The sequence below is a fragment of the Paralichthys olivaceus genome, chromosome 16 (genome assembly GCF_024713975.1).
Source record: "Paralichthys olivaceus isolate ysfri-2021 chromosome 16, ASM2471397v2, whole genome shotgun sequence".
In the NCBI taxonomy this organism is placed as follows: Eukaryota; Metazoa; Chordata; class Actinopteri; order Pleuronectiformes; family Paralichthyidae; genus Paralichthys; species Paralichthys olivaceus.
The window spans coordinates 22,916,236-22,943,036 of record NC_091108.1 but is presented as its reverse complement, the minus strand read 5'-3'; the positions used below and the strand labels follow the sequence as shown (position 1 = coordinate 22,943,036).

The 26,801-nt window shown below is 40.2% G+C and overlaps 1 protein-coding gene across 3 annotated transcripts in view; it reads right to left on the bottom strand.

Moving 5' to 3' along the window:
- sdr16c5a (short chain dehydrogenase/reductase family 16C, member 5a) overlaps nt 1–8,144 on the bottom strand; it is a 38,822-nt gene extending 30,678 nt beyond the window's left edge. For 2 of the 3 annotated variants that reach the window (XM_020113725.2, XM_020113740.2), the window contains exons 1-4: nt 7,958–8,144; nt 5,591–5,918; nt 2,560–2,691; nt 1,631–1,730 (exon numbers count right to left, since the gene is read on the bottom strand). In XM_020113725.2, coding sequence (XP_019969284.1) covers nt 1,631–1,730; nt 2,560–2,691; nt 5,591–5,911 — 553 coding nt within the window. In that variant the 5' untranslated portion in view covers nt 5,912–5,918; nt 7,958–8,144. Of the gene's footprint in view, nt 1–1,630; nt 1,731–2,559; nt 2,692–5,590; nt 5,919–7,761; nt 7,841–7,957 lie in introns of all 3 variants that reach the window. The other variant, XM_020113732.2, reaches the window with a different exon arrangement.
- Nucleotides 8,145–26,801: the final 18,657 nt, after the last annotated feature.

Below are 26,801 nucleotides of genomic sequence, written 5' to 3'. Positions count from 1 at the left end.
TCCTGGAAAACATATGGAGTTCCTGCAAAACATATGGAGTTCCTGCAAAACATATGGAGTTCCTGTTTAGTGGAAACACAGTGTTGGATCAGTAATCAAAAACGGACTCCAAACTGTCCATACTCAACTATGAGCAGGTTGAGTAACCTGACAGGAAAGTCTACATTAATTATTTGGAAACTATTTTCCAGCAGGTGAATAATATTCAGTGTATTAGTCAAATTTACTTCCAAACACAACCCTAGAGTTGGGAAATAGACTTATATGATGCACAGTAAGATTAGAACAGGGCTCAAAAGGACACAGATATGCAGTACTGGCCAGTATTTGTGAAAATCATACCTGAAGTCAGATACAACAATAATAAAGATAAATGGTTCAGAAATATGTTCCATAGATTAACAGCAACAGAAGCTACAGTCCCTGCTTCCTAAATTTGAAAGATGAGTCTTTCAATCTTTAAATCAAGTAGTTATATGTGGAATTTTCCTCTCTCTTTACAAATCTTGAAATTATGAAGAGCAATTGTGAAAAGTAATAGTAGGAATAAAGTCTGTTAAAGCCAATGCAGATTAAAGCTATTGGTGAGATGCTTTGTGTCTCTATGATGACCACAGAATGATCTTAATTAACCGAACTCCCATGGTTGGTAATTTTTCAGAATGCAATAATTTGAATAAAACACATGAAAATAAGTGGAAGCTGTAGACTCACATGAGGCATTAAAGCAATGAGATTCAAAATTAAACATTTTTGACAAAGAATGAAACATTTTTCTCAAACACACAACCCACTCAATTGTGTCCCATAAACTGTAACAGCAGTCTTTAGAGATTCTAGACCTGCAAGTTCTGTTATGTACACTGATCAACTGTGTCTGAATCTGTTACTGGCCCAGTACTCACTGGTATTAACATCCTTCCAGATAGATCTGATCAGAGGCCATTAAGATTCCTTTTTATTGTCCCACATGCAACATGGGGAAATTTGACCTCTTTGTGTGTGTGAGCACAGCGAACCTTTCATACTTCGGTCCGTGCTGGACTTGAACTGGCCACCCTCCGGTTCCCAAGCCAAGTCTCTATGGACTGAGCTACTGCCTCCCCGTACATGTGTTCACATCTGGTATTAAGGTCATCCTGAATGCGTCTCTTGTGACCACTTTTGATCGGATCAATTTCATTGAGGCTGCTGCCTGTCCTTAGGTTACTCTGTGCTGCTCAGAGTTTTTGTCATTCATAACATTGAGTCTGAAAAGGTTCTTCTGATAGAAAGACCACAGTGAAGTGTTTCTTCTAGAGCCAAAGCACAATGGGTTACAATAAACACTGGATTGGAAATTGATCAGTTTTATTTAATCATTAATCAATACATTAAACGAATTGCTCATCCTTGTGAACTAATCATAACTAACAAAAATAATTTGCATTAGCAAAGCAGTATGGTAAACCCTCAGCTACAGCTTCTCATCTTCTTCTGGTGCTGAGTATTACTAAAATAACAAACGCACTAATGGTTCTAATCATTGCTCTAATCATGAAAAACAGTTGCACAGAGGTGGTTTAACTCATGGCACTCTACTTAAAATTGAAGGATATGAATGATATGTAAAACAGAAAAAAAAACACACCTGCCAATCCATTGACTCCTATGAGCCCAGCAGAACTGGCAATGCTGACAAGATGTCCGTGATTGTTGGCAATCATAGCAGGAAGGAAGGCCTTGTATGTCTGAGCAGAGAGAAGGACAACAAATGAACACAATAGAGAAATCAAGAGAGGCCGGTATTTGATTTTACGCATCAATTCAGGACAACTGACCTTCTAAGCGCATTATTTAAATATACATAAACATATAAAAGTTGTTTTAAAGAGCTATAACTGGGCACTAAGAGAGCGCATAACTCCGCCAAGACCCATCACTCCCCTTATGAAGCCACATTTAATTTACTGCATCCATATTTTTTGGGATCTTCACCAATGTGTACACACTCATGAATATCAATCCCCTAAACATCTAGATCCATTAATTATTCTCCGAGAAATTGCAAAAAATTTAAAATTGCAAAAAACTCAACCTCCTGATCCAGATGCACAGGAAAATATTATATGTTCTTTTTCTGGAAATCTGTAGTTATTTTTACATAATCCTGCTAAGTATCAGATGGATTAAAACACAAACAAACAACCTCTTTGGCGAAGGTAAATATCTGGATTAGTTTTACCAAAAAACTAAAATGAATGGAATGAAAAGCATTCGAGTGGCAAAGCACATTTTGTGCACACACACTCTAGTAATTTAACTTTTTTATATTGTGATAATTCCATTCATGACATCATCATAACATCATTTACAAATATGATGATGAATGATTGGTTAATATAAAATGTAAGATTGTGTCTCTAATAATAATGCTTTCACCAAAAAATGAAAAAAAAGTTCAATGGAGAGAAAATGTACATTCAATTTGAACCCACAACTATGGAAAAAAGCTCCTGACAAAACTAGGCAGACCATAAGTAGAATGATGTTCAAGCTAACAGTTCTCCCTATACTGACCCAGAAGTGAGCCATCGTGTTGACCTCCACTGTCTTCTCAATCAGGGAATCTGGAGCATCCATGAACTTCTTTCCTGTCACAATGCCAGCATTGTTCACCAGAATGCTGACATCACCCACCTCTCGCTTCACCTGCATGGATCAGAGGAAAATGTCGGTCAGTTATGATAAATATAGTTATCTCAGTAAACTGTTAAAGTAAAATCTAAGCTAATAAACTCAGAAAATCTGGTCACAGCAGCTGCTTTATAAATAGGGAAAATGATCAGTTGTTATTAGAGTAGAACAAAATGTACATAAGAAGAACACTGTACATAAACATAAATGTGCAAAAAGAGTTATTTTCTGGTTATTTGATTTATATTGCAATATATCGACTGATATGGAAAAAAAAATTGGGATACATTTTTTTTTTCCATATCGCCCAGCCCTACACTCAGGACAGATGTTAACATCAAATCTAAGTTTGTTAAAGAAGTAATTCACTGATTTTGTATGTGTATTTGTTGCCCAGCAGTGCTATGAGATTTTAACCTACAGTAAGGTTCAAAGGTTCAAAGGTTTTATTTGTCATCTGCACAACAGATACAGCGTACATGTTGGCAATGAAAATCTTAAATCCCAGGCACCTCAAGCAGCTCAACATGTAATAGTGTCAGAAGATAATAAAATAAGAGTAACTAAAAATACAAAATGCCAATACACTAGTGCAAATAAACAAGCAAGTACAATGTCATTAACTAGTGCAAAAATAAAATAAACATTAAAAGGTGCCAATAAACATTACAATAAAACATTATAAGGTGCTAAGGTGAATATAAACATGTGTAGTCATGATTTAGCAGCAGTTATGGGGAGGTATGAACAGATATGAATTATTGCACTCATTTATTTTTGTGTAGCTTAGAAATATGATGAATAGAAAGATGTAGCAGAATGAGAATTATTATAGACTAAATAAGTAAATACAGTTCTTTGTGTGTATGAATATTATAATGTTTAAATGAATATGTTGCTATAAACAGATGTTAGCACTGACCGGCTCTTTGTTGTGATAGCAGCATTGAACGTGAGTTGTCCATATATAATCAGTATGTGTGCTAGTAAGCTAGTCTGGAATGGGAATACAAAAACATGTATATTTTCACGATGTCAGGTTGCCATGTTATTAATAAATCAGTGTCTCAAGCTGTGCTCAGACGTCATGATTTCCCCCTGGCTTTGGTTGTTTTCTCCTATTTCTTTTCAGGATCCTTAGCTATGTCTACACTACTCCTCTGTTCAAATGTGGCCTAAAACTTTCAAGTAATGTTACACACATTGATGATGGAAATTCACTGCATAACAGCATCTCCTCTTCTGTTTCCATTGGTTCATATTTACCACAGTAGCGCCACCAATTGTCTGTGGCTCTGCATCGCTATCCTCATGGCCTGGCTTCAGTCTCTACTACATATGCTGTGACTGCCCCTGTCTTAGTTAACCTATTCTTTCGTATGATGCAGCAGGTAAAAGGTGGGCGGAGACTCCTCATTCGAAGCACCTGGGTCCGGAGTTATTCCTATAAAAGACAGTCCTCCTAGTTGAGACGCTGGCTCTCTCTCACTCACTCACCTGACTTTCAATATAAAGCAGAAAATGGACAAAGTTCCTCTTTAACATGCTGGATCGGTGCTGTGGTTTATAAAGCAGTTACCCCTACTTTAATTTATGAAAACTTAATACTTGAGGCATCTGTTATTTTTAAATCAAATTACAGCAAAAAAGGTCTTAAGCAGCATATTATCTAATAAAAACATGTAACAGCTTTTGGTGTAGCCACAGCTTAACAGTCATAAAGTCTTTCAAGATGCTGCCGTTTTAAGGTGTTAACTCACACAACTCACCAAGGTCTAGTAGTTACAGCACCAGCCCACAGTTATGTATTAACCCTACTTAGTGTCTGTTTACACAACAGTCATCCCTACCCTGCCTCACACACAGCGTCACCCTAACCAAAACATCTCAGAGTGCCCTGCTGAGACAAATATCAGGTTCTCAGTCCGTTTGTGTTTGATGATTGTATACAAAACATTTGATCTCAACTCTAAGCAAATAAACAATCAGAGAGTGGAAGTTAGAGTGAGAGAGAGAAAGAAAAGAGTGATAGCAATGCAAGCCATAAACAGCTGCTTCTACGCACCTCCCCCGCTCTCAGACAGTGGGAGAGAGCTACCAGTTCTGTGGTGTAGATCGATTCTATACTAGTACAGAGCACTTTTAGAGATAAAGTGCTTTTAGAGATAAACTCTATTATATCAACATGTCATTGAACCCCAACATTTCAGCATTAAATACATTATCTGACCATGCAGTAAATGACACAGGCCCTGTTCAGACCTGGTATTAACAAACATCCTGAGAGATCTGATTACAAGTGGACAGATCTAAGTTGTCTGTTCTTACCAGGCCTTAAAATGTGTCCTGAATGCGTCCTCTTTTTCCACTTGTGATAAGATCTCACTTCCCTGCTCTATATAGAAATAATCACGTACATCAATTTCATTCTCGAAGTACACAGATGTGTCAGTTGTCTACGTGTGAGCATGTGTTTGTGTCAGCGGAAGCAAAAGATAGAGTGGCTCAGTGAATCAATGTACTACACTCAGCCCTATTATGGAATAAGATTTCACCGATGTATATGGGGGAAAAAAGGCTGGTGCCCACAAACAAATCAAAATATGACCACAGAGAAGAGTAAAACAACTGAATAATAATTGTGAAACTGAAGCAGATCAAAGAACATCAGCTGAGCCTGTGGTCCTTCAATATGGCTGAGGATATTGGCCAAACTTGATTAGGCAAGCTGGCAACAGCAGCTAAAATAATGCAGCTAGCCAAGTGTGAATGGCACTGTACTGTAAAGCGCTTTGAGTGGTCATCAAGACTAGAAAAGCGCTATATAAATACAAACCATTTACCAAGTAAAGCCAGACAAGCATCGTGAAATGTGCAGTCGTTAATTGTTTGGTGGTTCTTTAAGTAAGCTTACCTGGTCAGCCACTCTGTAAACTTCGTTCCTGTCACTACAGTCACACAGGTAGTAGTGAACTCTGCTGGCACCGCTCTGTTTAGCCAGTCTAGCAGTTTCCTTCATCCCATCCTGGTTAATATCCCACAAAACCAGCACAGTGCCAAGAGCCGCAAACTCCTGAGCCATGAGGCGACCAATACCACTACCTGCGCCCGTAAGCAGCACCACCTCACCAGCTATGTTCTTTCTCTTCCGGGGCACAAAGAGATGGATAAAGGACTCCACATTGTACCAGAATGACATCAGGAGGACCTGGATTGTTTCCAGGAATATATTCATAATGGATCTGGGGAGGAGGAGGGAGAAAGAAAGAGATAATATGTGATTTGAAGAGCAGGTTATAACATTTGTTTAAAAGGCTGACTTTGTCTACTCTCAATTAATAATCCTTTGACTGCAGCACTAATTTTGTTATTGATTTGATTGATTAGATTTTCCTAGAGCAGAGGTGGGTTGTCTTGCTGGAAACAAAAACCCAACAAGAATCCTTCCTCCTGTACATGATTCTTTTTTTATTCAGACCTTTTACACTGACCGTTCAAGGAAATGTTATGTCTAATTTCCCAGACAGAAATGGGGTATTGCACATTAAGTCAGCATTGTTCAGTACAGTGTAAACAAGCAAAGGTTGTATAACAAATTTGAAGGATCTGTGTGTAAATGAAGCTGATCACTGAAGCTGCCATTAGACATGCACTGACCTCCAAATATCTAGGAATCTACTACAATTATCCAGGGCAAATGTGTGATAAACATGCTACAAAACACGAGTTGTGACGTTATGTGCACAGTCAGGACATCAGGGTTAAGATGACGCAGTGTTTTTATTTCTTTGTTGCAGAAGAAGTGACGCCTCGTTTATCCAGGAACATACAGTAAATATGAATTCAGCAGGTTTTTATAAAGATCAGTTCTATGTGTGATGATTTGAAAACATCAGAGGAGCAGAGTCTCTGCGATGGGGGGTCCAGGTGGGGCAAGGCTGGGCCACCTTGATACAGTAAAGGCTATGATCAGAGTTTGTCCTTTTAAGCCTTAGGTGTAGCACAAAAGTCTAAACTGAATGAATGTCAAATCATTGTGGAGAGCACTGACCAGTCATACACTTACAAAATAAAAAGGGAATAAATATTTGTCCGACTGATTTTATTAACTGATATTAACTGATGAAAAAGCAGCCATGTGCAGTAATATAGGAAATTGTTGATGTGATACATTACATCGAGGTGCATCTGCGGCAATCATCATGTATTTACAGTGATCTGTCTGCATTGTACCATGTATAGCGTTGTAGTAGTGACAGGATGTTCTTATTTGCAAAGTGTTTTAAAACCAAAATGTTGAAATGTGGATGTGCCCTTTGACTTTTTAACTAGACATATTGAATTTTCACTTGTTTCGAATTGGCTGGAATACGTATAAATCTCAAAAACTGAAAATAGCAAGTTTACATGGAAAGCTTGTTTTATTTTCGCAAGATAAATTATTTTTCAGTGGGAATGTTCCACATTCAAACCAAAACCTGTGATGAAAGTAGGAAAGCCTCCATTACAACATGGTCTGACAGTTGAGCAGAAACAAGGAGCAGTGTGTATTTGGCTTGTTTGGGGCATTAACCTACCAGTTACATATTTAGGTTTGGCTTCTTTAAAAAGTCCTATGTATAAGATTTAGGTGAAAGGGATCTACTGTGAGAAATTATAATAAATTAAACCTAGCAATGTTATCACTAGTGTGTTTCATCTAAATTGTACAAATTATTATCTTTACCCTACAATTGCCCCTTTATATTTAAATACTTACATACTACTATACTACTACTACTACTATATTTACATCAGGCGGGGCTCCTCTCTACGGAGGCCACCATGTTTTCAACAGTAGTCCAAACTAGACAAACTAAACACCTTTTGAGTTTTCATAACAATCGAAGTCTACCACTGGTTTTTTTTGTTTGGAAGGGGAGGGTAAGGTGAGGGGTGTTCAGCTGCAACATGCAAATTCACCACAAAACTCTACACACTGAAGCTTTAAGTCGCCACCAGGACTTTTAACAATAATCACTGAGCTATAATAATTTACTCATCTTGATAACGCTTCGGTTTAGTGGAAACGAGCTTTAAACTTACCAAGATAGATGTTGAATGTCAGTAGGTGCCAGTGTCTGTCCTGTGCTCCGAGGTTAATCGACTCTAACCGCTCGGAGACCTTTGTTTCAAACACGTACTTACGTTATCAAACAAGCTTGGTTTTACACAGCCGTGTCTGTGCGTGTGTGTGCGTGTGTGTGTGTGTGTGTGTGTGTGCGTGTGTGTGTGAACGTACCGTGGTGTTAGTTTAGGACAGAAACAGCGGGTGTGTGACGGACCAGACTCGGTCTTGTTCCTGGTTGACTCCAAGCATTAAGTGTAGCCTGCGGCACAAAAAAACAGGATGTCAAACAGCGGCAGAGGGACTGCGAAACGCCACATGTGTCACGTGACACGATTTCGACCATTCCCACAACCGCCCGTCCCCTCTGCCACGCAAGGCATTATGGGACTTGAAGGATGTATGCTTTAAAATGTACCGCAAACGCCAAACTAATCAAATAAATTAAACATATTGCATGATTGTGTGAATAATTAATATAAAATACTATTATATAAACGTATTAACAGACAAGCTACAGACAAATATCATAAAACAGATAAAAAGTGTTACGTTTCATTGTAATTGTGTCTCCTGTGGCCAAAGGTGATCATATCTCAGTTTCCCATACTTTCTTTATCTTCTAATTCCACAAACACATGTCTGTCTGTCTATATGTTGATAGACAGATATACACCCAAAACTGTTCCTCTTATCCGCTTCACACAGTGCAGTGCTGAGTTTGGTAAGATTTGGACACATTTACTATTAATAAATAGTGAATGAACAGGTGACCAGCGCTCTGAAGCAGTCAGTAGACAGAGATGAAGATGTTTTCTTCTTCGTCCTCGGATAAACTACATGGCAATTTGTCTTCAGAGTAAAAGCACATTTGTTTTATTGCAGCAATACTTTATATCAAGCTAAATTAGAGCTTTCAATTGAGTTGTGAACTTGGATCTAGAGATTGTGTAGATTGCTTATTAGACTGCTGAAATAGCCGCTATGCAAAGTATGAAAAAATAACACCAGTTAAGTAAATCATTCAAATGTATATATAAGTATATATAAGCCATATAACAATAATAAAGCTAATTCATGCTCCGGAGGATTTACAGAAGGCCAAAAAATGGACCATTCCAAACAGGCATGTTTACAACAGGCACTGCATGATTCTGACTGCTAATTCCAGAAATCTCTGTCCATCTGAATGTGAAATAAAATTTGGACATGCAATATGTTCAATATTAATGAAAAACAAACAGTAAAACAATTAGGAAGCTCACAGTGAGGGAGGAGCAAGTTGATTGGCAGATGCAGAGCGTAGTGAACGGGCTGGGGTGTAAAGTTTGACGATGTCCTGGATGTAGACTGGACCTGATCTGCTCACGCAAGTACTAGTGCCTTGAAACAAAGGGGGGAGCCACTGGTAACCAGTGAAGGGAGCGGAGTAGTGTGATTGAATTTAGGTAAGTTAAAGACCAGTTGAGCTGCTGCATTCTGGATGATCTGCAGATGTCAGATAACACTAGCAGGTAGACCAGCCAGGAGGGAGTTGCAGTAGTTTAGGCATAAGATGATCAGAGCCTGGACCAGAACCTGTGCCACCTTCTGAGTGAGAAGGGGATGTATTCTCCTGATGTTGTGCAGCATGTACATGACCAAGTTGTTACAGTAATACAGCTGTAGCAGGCCTTGGTCCGTGCAACTTTCCAATTGCACTTGCCACAGCATATATGGCTTGCAGAGACATCGATTCCTCCCTTGTATCGAACTCAGCAGTGATTCCATCAAAACAATTGGCTCGTTGGGCATTTTTTTAACGTTAAACTGAAATTAAGGTACAAGCAACTGCACAGGAGCACACACCACAAAACTCTATGTTGACAGTGCAATAATTGTTGGTGATTTTAAAATCCATGTTGACCAACACCTGGACAGAGGAACCCAAAAAGTGTTGTGGTCTATATGAACTGACTCAACATGTATAACACACAACAAAATTAATTGTAAAATTAAAATCATCATTAGTGCCCCACCCAAAACAGATCTCCATGCAGAAATGTAATGCATCACAACAGAAAGTGTAATGCAGGTGACAAAAAAACAATCTCCAGATTTATTATGACTTCTACAAAGAGAGACTATCACCAAATATGTTCGGAGTGGTCTGACTGTGTCTTATACGTCAATGTGAGCTGCTGACGATAGCAGGGGTGAAGTATAAAAAGATTGTTTTCACATCAGATACATCCTACTTCCCATAGCACAGCAGTGAACTGACAACAACAGCTGATAAAAATTAATTTGAAATCCCCTTGTTTTTCCACAATGAAAGGGACAAGGACATTCCTTATTGTGCAACAACACACTCCTGAACTAAACACGTTTAACGATGGGGTGGCTGTGGCTCAGGAGGTAGAGCGGTTTGGTGACTAACTAGGTTGCCCTGCCATCCTTCAATTGTCTCGGCAGTGTATCAGTGATTTGTGATATCGAAAGTACTGCACACAGATGAACTGTATGAATGTGTGTGATTATGGGTGAACAGCAATATCTAAGGAAAAATTCTAAATTAGATATTCAGATCTTCTACGAATTGTCAACACATCTCTTCTGTCAGGTTTGTTCCCACAGGCTTTAAAAACTGCTGCCATCACTCTAGACACATCAGTACTCAATAACTATAGGCCCATATCAAAGCCCTACTTGGCATAGTCTGAAATGCAGGTCAAGAGCTCTTTATATACAGTCTATGGTTAAGAGGCACAATTATTTTTTCTCAACCACAATTATGAGAGTAGCCCTTGTAAAAACAAATATTTGTTGTATCAATAAATTATTTTATGTCATTTCTGTGTCTTGAACTAGAAACACTTCTTTGGGTCTAAACTACTACCATACCTCTTCACACTGTTAGAGTTAGAGGTGGTGTGCACCTTACTTAGGTGGTCATGTCAGCAGTAACAGTTTTACCGTTTCTTTTGAGAATACGTTTTTACTTTTAAAGCAGAGTCTAAGTGGAAATGTGTTTTGACAGCTAATAACCCATAGCCCTGATCTGTGTGGTTTAGTGATATGTCAGAAAATAAACTGAATTCACTTCATGATGTTCTGAGCATGAGCCAGAATAAACACTGAATCACAAGATTAATTACTTTTTGACATGGTACTTATCATTAAATCACTTTGTTTTAACTTTAACAATGTTTTGATTGAATAGTTAATATAAAGGCATGTTGGGGGTGGTGGCTGATTATCATCTGTCCGACCAAGATGTGATGGCAAGATAGGAATTAATATACATTTTAATGATGGTAATTAATCTGCAGCTAAACCTCAAGACGCTATGATTTCAGAGTTGGCTGACTGATTTATAAGATACACTCTTATCAAGACATGTCAAATGACAGGGTGTGCCAGGAAGAGTGGAAGCTTTTTTCTACTTTTCACTTGCTTTAAATTTGTATTTTTATACAATAAGAATATGTACATCTTTGAGACTAGTTCAACGCAGGACTGTGAGTGTGATCAAAATGTGAAGTTAGTGACACCGGCGACACCATAGTTTTCTCTGGGCCCCTACCTGAACTGACCAGCGGTGACATGTTCAGCCACATTTCATCTTTTCACCGCTGGCTGTCAGGCTGGTGTCCAGAAGATATTGTGGGTTTCTTTGATAACTGGCAAAGCTGAAGTCAGGGAACAGAAGTCCTCGAAGTCCAAGGACAATTCCTCTTCCTCCTATGTCTCGGGCGGACGGACAGGGAGGTTCCCCCAATGGACCCCCAGTGGGTGTGGGCCTCAATGAGGTAGAGGCAGAAGATTTTCTCTCCTGGGTGATCAATCACCGAAGACTTCTTGGGTCCAGACAATCTTTCAAGGGATCCTGTTAATGACGCCAAGTTTGCGGTGGAAATTTATCTCGAGATGTGAAATAAAGAGCTTCTCAGACCGGAGTTGTTGAGTTTTTGATGGTGAGCTCTGCAGAGGGTTACACGCTCAGCATGAACGAGTAACCCTCAGAGTGGAACCTTGAGTAGTGAAAGAAGAATGTTTTTATAAAGTGTTGTAAACAGCAATTGTCTGCCTTGCTGCTTAAGAAAGAGGCAGACATTGAACAGGAGCATTTTCCATTACAAGACTCACAGTGATGCTTCTCTGTAGGATGTGAGCTATATAAGGCATGTGCTCAAATGGCAGAAGTCTAGCCACAGCTGTTGGGTCTCCTCCTCCCCTCCTTGGTCCATACTGTGCGGCTCTCTGGAGCCCGTCCTGGCTCGGGTCCTGATGAGGGATGGACCTAGTGGAGGTCGCCAGTCTGTCGCAGGGCTGACATGGAGGGTCACGTAACCACCAGCACTCTCACCTGAGAACCTCTCACCTTTGGAGCCATGGGTCCACCTACTGCGCATGTTGGACCATGAGGGAGGCAAGAGTGCCCGGGGGGACCAACGCGCCCTTGGAAGACCATGCCAACGTCCATGTGGAGATTCCCAGGCTGGATTCAAGCCCATGACCTGAGACTGTGACTCCACCCCACAAACGACTTTAGTTCCCATGTTTTAGTGATTTGTTGTGCAGTTACACCCAGGTAATTATTGCTACACACAGAAGTCCAGTGGTCTCCTGTCAGGGTGACATATTCTGCATGGATTTTAGTCATTGCTGTGCCTCTTGATGGTAGCTTGTAGAATGCGTCCAGACTCAAAACTTTCGTGAAGCTCTTGTCCTCTAAAATATTAATCAGTCTACAGTCCTTTGCAATCCATTTGGCAATTGTGTTAGTCAACGTGTCAGAGGAAGACTTATTTGAAGCATCAAAGAATTATCATGTAATTCTTTGATGCCTCATGCTGTGTCATGTGCCATGTCTAGGACTTCAGCTGTTGCGTCAGAGATGTAGGAGCAACATTCAGTACCTATAAGTTTACAGGTTCCCCCTTGCGCTGCCAACAGGAGATCAAGTACCATGCGGTTCTGTAAGGCCACTGTTTTGACTTCCTGCAACTCTTTATTTTCAGCCAATTCAGCTCTACATGAGACATTAAGATGCCTCTCTAAGATTTTAGATAGAGACTTAAGTTCCTGCTGGGATGTATATATACAATACCAAGGAAAAAGGAGGCTGGCTACTTCTTGAGCTGGTGTAATTTCCCTTCTGTGTCTGTGTAGTGGAGGATACAGCATGGCTATTTCTGCAGATTCTACCTCTCTGATCAAGGGGATTAGATACGCTAAATAACAGACACCATGCAAATCTTCATATGGCATGCAATGATAGGCCCGTTCTCCACAAACTAGATACACTCTCTCAGGTAGTGGGGACTGCTTTAGAGTGACATTTATTACAGTGTTACAGCTGCTCTGTCCTAAATCTTCATATCCTTTCCCTATTCCGCGGAAACATAAAGAAACATTATGCAGCTCCTGAATGGATACAGGAGGCATGTAGGTTTAACAATCTCGTTCAGGTGTTTGCTCACTCTGCTGGGGAGCTAAACAGTTACGCATCTGTATTTTAACTGAACCTATGGACCTAGTGCCACACCATGGTTGCACATAGACTAAAGCTTCAACCAGAATACTGGTAGAATATGGCTGGGGAACACACACCTGGTGTTCAGAAGGTTTTGAACAATTTGTCTGAGCTAGTATTATATTCGGCTGCATTGATTGTTAATGGATACAAAGTAACTGCCAACACCGTCCTCAGTTTCATCTTTTTTCTCTTTTTTTCTGGCTTTGCAGCTTCTTATCTCACCTGGAACCTCTTGGTAATTAACTGTCCATGCATTCCAGTCAGGATGATCGTTCAGTGAAACACCACAGTTCTAGAGGTCTGGTCAATGATACTGCAGGTGTGAACTTTACATGCATTGACCTTGGAGCAATTTGTTCTGCTTCTACCCATGTTTTGTCATTAGTGGACCACCACCATCTGCCGCTATAGAAAGCGATGGGATACACAACATAAGAGTCATTCACTTTACATCTGTCAATAGGACATGCAAACACAAACGGTTTCATAGTTCTTTTTTTTCGGAAGAGAGCTGGAAACACATGTTCATCAGTCTTTTTTGTTTCTTCTCCTTCAGGCTCTGTCCTCAAAACATTGTCAATTTGACTCTCAATTTTATTCGCACTCATGTTTCTGCTGTGTCCAAAGGGAATTGTTGAGTTGTCCTTACGCTCAGAGTTTGATTCACAGTTCACTATTCCAGGAACATTCTCTAAAGATGGCCCCTTTTCATGGGACAGGGGATTAATGACACCGATCATGCCATGTGCAGGAAAGCCTCCCTGCTCTCCATCCTCTGGAACGCCTTTATCTGCTCCATGCCCGAGCCCACTCAGCATGAGGGAAAGGAGGAGTAAACGTCCAGTTACTCGCCATGGATCTGCACTCTCTCCCCAGCAGGCAGGGGAGCCAACCTGCACCTTGTGGCATGGATCTATTCTGCTTTACCCTCGACCTTTAGGGCTGTTCTGGTTGTCAACAACACCTGGTAGGGACCTTTCCACCTGGGAGACAAAGACAGCTTTTCCAAAGATTTGATTAGTACAAAATCACCTTCTTTAAAAGGATGTGTTGGTTCTACTCCCAGTTTGGGGAGCCTATCAGCCACCTGTAAGTGAAATTTTCTCAAAATCTCAGTTAACTTATTTACATAGTCACTCATGTACTCATCTGTCCAAAGCAGGGTAGTTTTGTATTGTGTCTTATCCCTGTGGACATTGGTCTCCCCATTAACACCTCATGAGGACTTAGTCCTGTTGTTGCACTTGGTGCTCTTCGAATAGAGTACAGCACAATAGGCAGTGCATCAGGCAATTTTAGACCCGTTGCCATCACAGTTTTGGTCAATCTCTCTTTGATCGTTGAGTTCATTCTTTCAACTTGACCTGAACTCTGTGGGTGATAAGGAACATGTAACTGCCATTTAAATCCTAAGATAGCTAACAGCCCTTGAGTGATTTTCGACACAAAAGCTGGACCTCTGTCACTATCTATTTCCTGTGGCACTCCGTACCTAGGGATCAGATCTTTTAGCAGACATTTCACAACTTTTCTTGCATCCTCTTTTCGTATTGCAAAACCCTCCACCCATTTCGAGAAGCGATCTGTTATAACTAACAAATATTTGTAGCCTTGACAACTTGGCATATGTACAAAGTCTATTTGCAAATTTACAAAAGGCCCTGATGGAGGTTCTAAATGGTCATGTTGACTGTGCTATTCTTATTTCTGGTCCGCTGGCAATCCATAAGTGTTTGGGAGACTTTTGTAATGCCAGGCGCAAACCATTGCGAGCGAATAACATCATTTATCACCCCTCTTCCGACATGTGCTGGTCAATGAGCAATGTGTGCCAGCACATGTAGGAGAGCTCGAGGGCAAACAGGACGACCATCAGGGTGGAGCCACAAACCAAACTCTGCATTAACTGCACAACCTTTACGCAACCAAAGATTTCACTCCCTGTCATCAGCGTGACTTTGCATTTTCACGACATCATTAGTGGAAGGTACTGGAATTGGATTGGTGGGTCGTGTGGAGGCACATTGGTGTACCATGGAGGAAGAGGAAATCACGGCTTGTTTGGCTGCAGCGTCAGCCATTGCATTTCCTCGTGAAACAGAATCAGTTTTATTAGTGGGAGCAGCACATTTAACAATTGAAAGCTGAGACGGGCGCAAAATAGCATCTAACAAGTCATTAATTAACGCGTGATGCTGTAGTGGTTTTTCAGATGACGACACAAAGCCTCTCATCTTCCATAAGTGGCCAAAATCATGAGCGGCGCCGAATGCATAGCGCCAGTGAGTGTAAATAGTAGCAACCTTATTGGTAGAATACAAGCTCTAGTGAGGGCATATAGTTCTGCCGCCTGTGCCGAAGTTCCATGGGGGAGATCCCTCGCTTCTACCACGACGGTCTGCTAGTTGAACCATCAGTATAAAGAATCATATCTGAGTTGTGGATTGGTGTCTGCAATAGGTCTGGCCTTGGGGATGCACATGTGTCAATCAGTGTGTCGCAATCATGCTCGTCATCTGTGTCAATCAATAGAAGGAGAGTAGCTGGGTTCAATTGAGGTGAGCGCTTTAAAGTTATGTGGGGCCTGGAAAGAATGATTGCCTCATAACCTGATCGACATGCTGCTGTCATGTGTTGAGTGGCAGATGTGTTTAAAATGTGTAACACTGCATGTGGAACGTGCACGACACAGTCATGAGCCAGTACAATAGGGGAAGATTTATCAATCAAGATAGCAACAGCAGCCACTGCTCTTAGGCAACCTGGCATACCAAGAACTACAGGGGTTAGGCGAAAGGAGTAGTACGCAACAGGATGGAAATGCAACCCATGTTTTTGCACCAGAATGCCCGTCACGAAGCCATTTCTTTCATTCACATGCAGATGGAATGGCTGATGATAGTCCTGCAAACCCAATGCTGGAGCCATTGTGAGAGCATGCTTCAGACCTTGAAAAGCTTTGTACATCTCATCCGTCCACTGCACCACGGGAGGGGCTAAATGCAGTGTGGCAGTTCGCAAAAGGCGTTTGAGAGGGTTAAGCTAGCCCTCTGTGGTAAGCCATACTGTAATATTGTGCCCCATGGTGGAAGAAGGAGACATGATGTGAGATCTTCACCTGGTGCTTAAATTTATTTTAGTTACCAGTCCCGTGCAGGTACAATGTGAGAATGTACATAGTTGAAAAAAAAATTGAAAAGATACTAAACAAATAATCAAAACTCTTCAAACTGAAGTCAAATACTTGTTACTAAGCCACTCTCTCATGGGCTCTCATCCACACGTCCTCCAAGCCCAAGCTTAACTACCCCTTTAGGAGCATCTACCCACTGCCTTTATAGTGGAAGCCCCTCCTACCAGACAAACCATAGAGACAAACATCAATTAACAAATCTCTATCAGATACGACATTGAAAAAAAATAAATATATACCCATCAGCATTTCACCCGACCTAGCCTGTCACAGAAATACCACACTATTATATTAGATGTGCATTTAAAAGAGCATTTCTGTGATATCATTCAAAACACCCCTCTGGACTGGTTTTTATGTGGTACACTCCAGATGCCCCTCTCCATAAATGGAGTTGGAATCTCCCACTTCCTGTTTGCCAATGGAACCAGGACCCTGCATGAAGGTGAGGGAGGGTGGATATAACATCACAAACATATGTACCCAAAACCTTTAATAACAATAAATGTTTGTGAAATAAAGCTGTGTGTCGTTGAGGTTATTTCTGACTATTGGTTGTGGACTCTGTGTATCAGTACAGTTTAGGAAGATTAAATGGTTTGTGAGTACTAGCTTAACAAGCTACCATGCTGCCTAATGATACAGGCATGCTAATGCTACTGATGTGCTGCAAATAATGGTGTATATTAAGTGTTTGCCAAATGGGTAACCCCATGACACATACTCCTAACTTTTCTCTCCCTTTTGTCCTGCAGACGGACGCCCGAACAGTGGGCCGTTTTGTCCCAGGAGGTGGAGGGGGCCGACCGCCCCGTACTGTACATTAGCAGGAAGCTGGCTCAGAGGGAGCGGAACTACAGTACAGTGGAGGGGTATGTGACAGCGGGGTGTGGTTAGGGCGCCAACTGCTGGACAACAGGGAGGAGTCGCTCAGCCGGTGATCAGACAGCTGTGATGTGATGACGTGTGGTGATGTGTGTGGACGTGTGTGTGGGTTGAGAGACCCGTGTATATATGTGTGTGGTTGCCAGGCGAGGCGACCAGAAATAAAGACTATTGCTAAAACGCCATTCTCTCCTCCCTTGTGTACCCGGAGTGGGCCAAGTATTCCCACAAATACAAACAAAATAGTGATTAAATATCCCTTGCTGGGATGACTTTGGTGCCACTGGAGTTGGCTAAATGTGCTACTGAAAATCTTTTCAGGGCTACATTTCTGCCAGGCACAAAAATGTAACGGGATGGAGCTTGAGGTGTGGGGCAAAAGAGAATAAGAATAAGAAAATTTCTATATGTTATTTACAGGTAACAAAATATATTTTCAAACATAGGAAGAAAAGTCTATGTGAAAAAGGATTGTGTGATACATGTCTCTAAAGCTACTTTCACACATGCACTGAAATGGGGCTGTATGTGAGAATGCAGAAGTCCAAGTCACAAGCTCTCGACCAGACATGTCAAACTCAAGTCCCACGGTCCACTTCCGGCCCATGGTATAATATCATATGTCTATCTTAACTGGCCCGCCAGTAAATAAGTTGTGGTGGAAATTTATGTGATGTGAAAGATGTGAAATAAAGAGTTTCTCAGACCGGAGTTATCTTTGGGTCTTTAATAGAGCTCTGCAGAGGGTTTCACACTCAGCATGAATGCTCAGAGTGGAACACCTTGACTAGTGAAAGGAGAAGGTTTTTATACAGTCAGGTAAACAGGAAACATAAGAGACAACTGCACTCCACTCAAGTCCCAACTCAAAACCCACCTGTTTAAACTGGCATACTCCCTATAACCTGATACTGTGCACTTGTTTTTATGTTGATGTTTTGTTTTTAACGTTGTTTCTGATCATTTAATCTTTTATTTTCTTTGTAAGGTGACCTTGGGTGACTTGAAATGCGCCTCCAAAAAAAAATTATTATTATTATTATTATTATAATTACTCACTCGCTGAGTATTTGATGATTATTTATCTAGGGTTTCCAGAGATCCCAGTGCCTGCCCCGTCAAGTTCCCCGACACGCTTTGCTCTGTGATGAAGATGAACAAAACCCAGGAGTCGTCTCACTGATACACACCTTAACTCCATCTTGAGGGTTTCCACAGCACTGGCAGCGAAGAAAAGATTCCAAACATCTGGCTCTGGCACATGTACATTAAAAAAGAATGTAGCCTACCTAAATATGTTTTCTTTTTGCACTTTATCCAATATCCTTTAATCCTGTTTAATTGACCCTGCCTGGCCCTCGACTTAGTCCCAGTTTTTAATTTTGGCCCTTTATGAGATTGAGTTTGACACCCCTGCTCTAGACTTTCTTCAGGAGAATGCCATGAGCCACTGTGAGAAAACAGCAGGAGATCCTCTGCTTCACACTTTAAACCCAAAGCTGTGAGAACTTCCCAGAATGCCTTGGAAAGCACCAGCAAGCTAGGAGAGAGACCCACAAATCAAGTAATGTCTCCATTAATAAGGATTTAAAAATTACAATAATAATTGTAATATCTAAGTTTATAATTCATAATATTCATGTATTATGGTCATTTCTTTCACAACAACCTTCTTGCTAGCAGGCTAATGCTAAGATAATCCCGTATTTTCACAAATTTCATGTCACATCCCCCACTCTTACAAGATACACAATGCACTTAATTTAACCAGTGTATTTAACCAGCGTATTTAACCAGCGTATATAATAAATAACCTGATGTCAGGTTTTTGTGACGACTACTGATGATGTTATGGCTTCTTGAATTGCTTTCCTAATTTGTAGAGGAAGATTTCAACCACTACCCCATGTAACTCTGATTCAAGGGGTAGGGAGAAGGGGTGTAAAGGGACTCTTGAGTAACCTAGTGGTTAACCAGTTCTACGAAAGGAGTTTATGTTGAACCGAGGTATTGTGCCATGGTAACTTACACTGCAACTTAACAGCTCAGATGGTTTTTGTTGCCTATATAAGCACCATCCCATTGTACATTTGGAGTACCCTATTAACATAGCAAGGGTATTTAGAGATTGTCAGAATCCACATACCTATTCTTATCGTAATGCCCTCACAATCAAATAGACTGTGCTATTTTGCCAATGGAAACTGCTATTCCATAGGTGATGGTGAACTCTTGAGGGAGAATATTGTATTCCATGCAGTGTACAGAGTGGTACTTGTTCTCTCTAAACTGCTTTGATGGATTCGTTGTGTTCCCTGGCCATTCGAGTGTTGTCAAGAGGCTTTTTATGCTCACAGGTGTTGATGTGCATAGTAACTGACCTACATACATATTTTCATCTTCTGTAGCATTCCTGAGAGTGTTTGCTGACATTGATTGCACACATATCCCCATGAAAGCTCCTCTACAAGAAGGGTGATTATATGAATCGCAAATCATTTCACATCAACGTTCAGGTGGAAGCTGTGTGGGAACGACGTCTGCCATGCACAGCAGAGTCTTGACGAAGACTGCAGGGGCCCCCAAAAGCCAGACTTGTGCCGAGGTATGGGTGTCACACAATCCTTTTTCACATAAACTTTTTTTACTATGTTTGATAATATATTTTGTTACCTGTAAATAACATATAGAATTTTTTTTATCTCCATCCATGCCATTTACACCTATTGTAACACCCGGTAATTATTTAATCAATAAACAATAATAAACGTAAATGTCATTTTTACACAAAAACAGATAGCTAACATTATACTGCATACTGCACAAACAAACTTAAAAAACTAAACTTAGAAAACGAAATCAAAATAATAATATATACAAAAATAATAATATTTAGCGGATTGATAAATAATGTAAATTATTAATAGTTTAATTGTGCTCAGATAGTAAGTGCATCATTAGACTACAGACAGAGTCTGGTTACTGACGAACAATAAAATGGACTGGAATCATAACACACACACCTACAAGAAGGGTCAGAGCAGGCTGTACCTGCTGAGGAGACTGAGGTCCTTTGGAGTACAGGAGCCACTCCTCATGACCTTCTACAACACAGTGGTGGCATCAGTCATTTTCCAGGGACTAGTCTGCTGGAATAGCAGCATTTCAGCTGCTATTCCTGAATAAACTGATCAGAAGGGCCAGTTCTGTCCTGGGGAGCTCTCTGGAACCAGTAGAGGTGGTGGGAGACCGGAGGATACTGGTCAAATTGCCCTCCATGATGGAGAAGGACTCCCACCCCATGCAGGACTTCTTAACAACACTGAGCAGCTCCTTCAGTGACATACTCCTTCACCCCAAGTGTGTGAAGGAGAGATTCAAGAAGTCCTTCCTCCCTGCTGCTGTCAGACTGTACAACAAGCACTGCACCCAGTAGACCACCATACACACTCCCTCTCTCTCTCTCACTCACTCACACACGCACACACACACACACAACTTATCTTTACTCTATATTCTTAATTTTTCATGCTTGTTGATTATCTTGCTGCTGCAATGCTGTTAATTTCCCAATCTTGGGACAATAAAGGAATTCTAATTCTGATTCTGATGTATGTTGCTCCACAACATTGCCACCGTCAGGAAAGAGAGAACGCCATGCCTACATATATGCTCAGTATTATAATATAAACACAAAAACCTTGTACTGCAGAAGAAGCTCCATTTATCCATGCTCACACACACGCCCACATACTCTGATTCAGTTAACATGGACTCCACAGACCTCCATCAAGCCTCCTCTGTTTCCAGCTCTCGAGAACAAAGTGGCAGTCCCTGCAGTCCAAGCCCCCCACCGTTGTTGCTGTGAGGTCTGGCTATACACCAGTTCACCGGCTCTACAAAATACATCGGACCCTGACCATCACCAAACTCCTGCTCCACACTATGAACTATAGTTTGTAGGTATTACTGGTCACACAGGAAGCCTGCATGAATATAAAATATAGATAAGGCAAACATGGTGTTTCAGTTATTTTTCGAACATTTATTTAAATAAAATACTTCAGATCTGAATTTGACAATGCATTCTTGTTCATATTTCATCTTAGATAAAAAAAAATGCAAATCATTCTCTTCCACACATCAAAACCAATCAGATAAACTCAAAAGTGCCCTGTCATAATGAGTACATATTGAAATAAACACTATTTTAGCATAACTCATCATATATATATATATATATATACATATCATATGATGATTTACATCATCATTCAAATTATTCAACAAAACATTATGTAACGAAACAACAATATTTAGTTAACAATGAAAAACACACATTTAGTGGCACTTTTCACTATGCATTTGTGGAAAATGAGTGTACTACACTCACTGTACTGTATAGTAGTAATTTCAATGACATTTGCAATAGAAAAGCTTGGATGCTCTGCATTATTTTACATATAGATCAAAAGCAAACAGCATCAGGCTGCTGGGAGTGGCACTATATAGTGCACTGAACAGTGATTAGTGAGTGATTTCAGACACAGTGATGGTTTTGGAAATTGCCAGTTCTTTGTTTACTGTCACAATGAGATGAAGAGAGGAAACCAAATGCAGGATGAACAAATGAAAAAAGGGTGCACCATGACAGCTTGGAGGGACTGAATGGGATATTGATGGTAGGTGGTCTTACAATTGTTATAACATTGTTCAATCAATCATTTAATCAATCAGATTTTTTTGTATAGTCCATTTTGACAAATAATTTTTTCTCATATGGGCTTAGTACAACATCTTCTGCCCTCAACCCTCAGCTAGAGTAAGAGAAAACAAACTTTTAGCACAACCTCAGAGTGCTGCATGTGAGGGATACCTGTCCTAGGAGGGACAGAGGTATAATATATATTTGTAACACAGACAAGCAACAGAGATCATTAACAAAATAACAATATTTACAACATTCATGAGAAAGACATTCTCAAACATAAATGGAGAGGTGGTTTTGTCAAAAATAACAGTAAATGTGAGAAGGCATATTGTTTATCTGAACAATCTAGTAATCCACGATTATGATGTTTTTTTCAGCATGCCCGTTATGTGACCCTTTGATTTTGTTTTGGTTAGCATGTGCATTTCACCAAAGGCTTTTTATAGGGTTTTCAATTTTCAATTGCCATCTTTTATCAGTTTGACATATAATCCAGAGGTGGTGTTGCCATCAATTACTTTAGACATTTCCTAGCCTAAGGTATGATATTGATACCTGTACTTTGGATTAAAACCTCCACTATGTATGCTCCCAGTATGAAGGTAATTTGTGATATAAAATAAAGGCCCAGTGACACTGTTTGTCACTTTTATTCAAAGTCACATCATTTAAGAAACAATCCTGGTCACCTGTTCTGAGCCAGTTGTCATGGAGGTCATCCCAACACCAAGTACGTACAGGAAATGTATATATATTGCTTGACTACTATTAGTTTAAATATCTAACTTTTCTGTTTCATAAGTTTAATTATTTATGAGCAGCACTTGATTAATTACATGATGAGAGGGATTCAGGTGGCCTGTGATTTGGTATAGGACAACAGACACCAAACCAGACAACAAACAAAGGTAAGTTCACCTACAAATGATTTTGAGGATGATGTAGAACCTGTTCATGAACACCCTGCTTGATGACAGTGAAATTAATTAAGAGGAAATCCAGGCTACCTTTCTTTTAATGAGAAACCAGAGGACATGGAGTTTTCTATACAGGAAATTGTTATGTCTCGTCAGTTATGTTAAGTTTATTCATGTTTATGTTTTAAGTATACCATGTTTGTGTTAGTTCATGTCTAGTCTTGTGTGTTTGGGAGCACTAGGTGTTAAGGTAAACTTCACTCATGTCTAGTCTCATCGTGCACTTCCTGTTTTATTTTGGTACTCACCTTTTCCCTCTCATTTCAGACCCTGACTTCCTCCCTTTGTGTGGTTTCCCGCCTTCGTGATCATCTTCCCCGCCCCTGATTGGTTTCACCTGTTTCCTACTTCCTCTTGTATCAATAGTCCTCGTCTCCCTTTGTCCTGTGCCAGTTTGTCTTGTTCTGTCCCCACGCTTCAAGTGTGAGTTTATGTCAAGCCAAGATTTAGCTTCATTCATGTTTTGTATTCTTGTATATCCTCTTCGTGAGCTCTTTTTGTTATGCACCATTAGAGATGGAAAATAAGCCTCTTTTTGTTATATCCAAGCCTTGTCTGAGTTGTGCATTTGAGTCCACCAGTTTTCGTGCCTGAGGTCATTACAGAAATCCTTGATAAGGAGATAGTTGGATGACCCTGACCTGGAAAGTCAGTAATGGGGTAGCTCTGTGTAAATATTAAGTCTGTTCTCTGTTGTTAAGAAAGTATTCAAGTCCTTCAGTTAAGGAAAGGTAACAATGCAACCTAATCCTTATAAGTAAGAGTCTTTGTTTGCAAGTTGTCTGTGACTGGTACACTATATGCATTTTTATGCTTTACAATCTTAATTTTAAAAGTAATCATATTACTGTACTTGTAGCTTTAGGTTGTATGTAGTGTTGGTTGGTGTTTAACATATTCAAACTTGTTTTCTTGTTATTGGAGTTTTTTTCAAACATATATATTTTTTTTATTAGCTACAGATTTTGCTGATCAGTGTAATTGGAAATAAAATGAATGTGGCAGCACTTAGAGGTTGGTGGAATGGTAAGTAACTAATTGTTGATGACTTTTTGACCATCCTTACACCATTGGGAGAGTGGGGCCTGTTACGTTCCACAAATACTCCCTTCTCTCTCCGCAGTGCCCAAGGTCAGGTACATAAAGGGCCAACCAACAGTACATTGTAGCGTCTACGCTCATGGACTTTCATATCTAACTCAAATGCAGAGACAGCAGTGGCAAGATGTAAGGACAATGTGATTTAGGAATGTACACTTCAGGCTTAACTATTCAATAGGATACATGCAACATAGAGAGTGACAGCAATTCTAGCCTTTCATGGATGTGCTGTTTGAATGGGTGATGTAAGTAAGGAGATATATGGGGAGGCTGTGAGAGACATCTTCAGACTTGCTCATGTTGCTCTGTTAGTGTTTGTATATTGTTCCACCTTCTGGTCTCCTTGATTCATCAAGTCTACATTAAAATCTTCTGCATAAAACATCAGCTGCTGCCTGAGTTCTACCTCCACCGGCTTCAGTAAAACGTCCATAACACTAATGACTTGTTAACTAGGCAACTAATAGAAGTCCATGCAAAATTGCATCAGAATCAGAAGTACTTTATTAAAGTTGTATGTATACAGTTTTTTTCAACCTGGTCCTTATTTTCATCATATGGTATCTAGATCTACTCACCCATAAAGGTTTGGAGTAACTTGGAGTCCTTCGGACGCTTTTAGATCCACACGCGATCGGCGTATACCCATACAACGCAAGAGTTCGGGGCATCCACAATACAGCCTCTAAATAACGCATTATCTGCCGCGAAACTCTTTATTTACTATGAATCGCCAGCACTAGTCCCCTGTGAGTCTCACCAGCCTCGGAGCTAGCGTTAGCTAAGCTAATGCTAGCTCCGAGGCTGCTTGTTAGCCCGCTGAAGTTAGCTAGCCTTTAACTGGGTGAATACGCCCGAGCACCAGGACACAGCTGCTTTAAAAGAATAGTGTACTGTAAAGCACCTGATAAGTATTCTGTCACGTTGCACAGACACAGCTAAGTCAAAGGTCAGCTGCGGCCGCGCCTTGGTGACGTAAACAAAGCAACTTGGACTCACAGGGGAGTAGTGCTGGCGATTCATAGTAAATAAAGAGTTTCGCGGCAGATAATGTGTTATTTAGAGGCTGTATTGTGGATGCCCCGAACCCTTGCGTTGTATGGATATACGCCGATCGCGTGTGGATCTAAAAGCGTCCGAAGGACTCCAAGTTACTCCAAACCTTTATGGGTGAGTAGATCTACGTACCATATGCTGGAAATAAGGACCAGTTTGAAAAAAACCAAACTTCTCCTTTAATCCCCGTAGGACAATTCAAACGTCACAGAGCTCCTGAGAAGGTGATGAAAGAGCAAAAGCAGGTGTGAAAATAGTGATATAAAAGTCAGGTAAGACTAAAATGAAATAAAAGATACGTATACATTTGTAGAAATAAAAACCGGGTTTGTATAGATTTACCTTTTTACATGAATGTAAGTTAAAGTATACACAGTATACATGTTTAAGCTTATTTACAGGTTGTCATTATACAATTTGACAGCCACAGGCAGGAATGATTTCCTGTGGCGTTCTGTCTAGCAGTGTGGGTGGATGAGTCTGCCACTGAACGAGCTGCAGAGGCTAATCAAGACATTATGGAGAGGGTGTGACGGAAAGTCTAATATTGTCCTTACTTTGGACAAAGATCTCTTCTCCATCCATGCACATATTCAATCCACAGTTCCTCTGCCCAAGTTGACTGTAAATCGTGCACAAAATGTTTGTATCTTTCAGACTGGGTTTATCTTACATATTCCAATTTGTGTCTGATTCCATTCAATATGGCATCTAAAAAGAGTGTCATATTTATTATATTATAACTTCTTTTTATCTATCATTGCCATATTCCTTAGCAATATCAATGGACACATCCCTCATCATTCCATTCAACACACTTGTCAATGCGTGGACATTGCTCCATACCTGTCAAGTCTCACGTTTTACTTATCTTGCTTGCATGTCTTGTCTTTTGAGTCCTTGTGGGTGGTGTTGGAAGGATTCACTGAATTTCACTATTTCAGTCACTGACTTCAAGGATGTTAATTTAGGTATGATTGCTGTGAAAATTCTTACATGACTCAACTTTCACATCCTGTAGTTTGCTTACTTTTCTAGAAGGAGTTCAAATAACTAATCGTTCATAATAGTAATGAATTGTCCTTAATTGAAGAAAGGGCCTACCAGAGTGAAGAGGAGGAATGAATGGGATAGAATTAAGGTGAAAAATGGAGAGTCAAGAGTAATAACCTACAGTTGGGTGAACTTGTATTAACATTATGCTTAAAATAATCTTTGCTGTTTTACATAGATGGGTGAAGGCAAGGGGAACAAATACAATGTTATTATTGGTTGAACTCTTCTATTTTTGCTTTGAGGCAGACTAGACCTTTGTTTCCATAGACATGATTACTGCGGGCTTAGGTCAAACCCACAAGGTGTACCTGAGCTTTTAGAGTGATAGAAATGTTGGCAGATCTGTAAGCTGTGGTGATAAATTCATATGTAGGTACAGCAAATATTTGCATATTTTATGTGTGAAGAACCTTTGACTTAGGTTTTAAGGAGTGGGAGTCGGAGACAGTAGATACTTTCAGACACATGAACCCAAAACTGTTAATATTTAAAAATCATAGACTCAACACAAGCACATT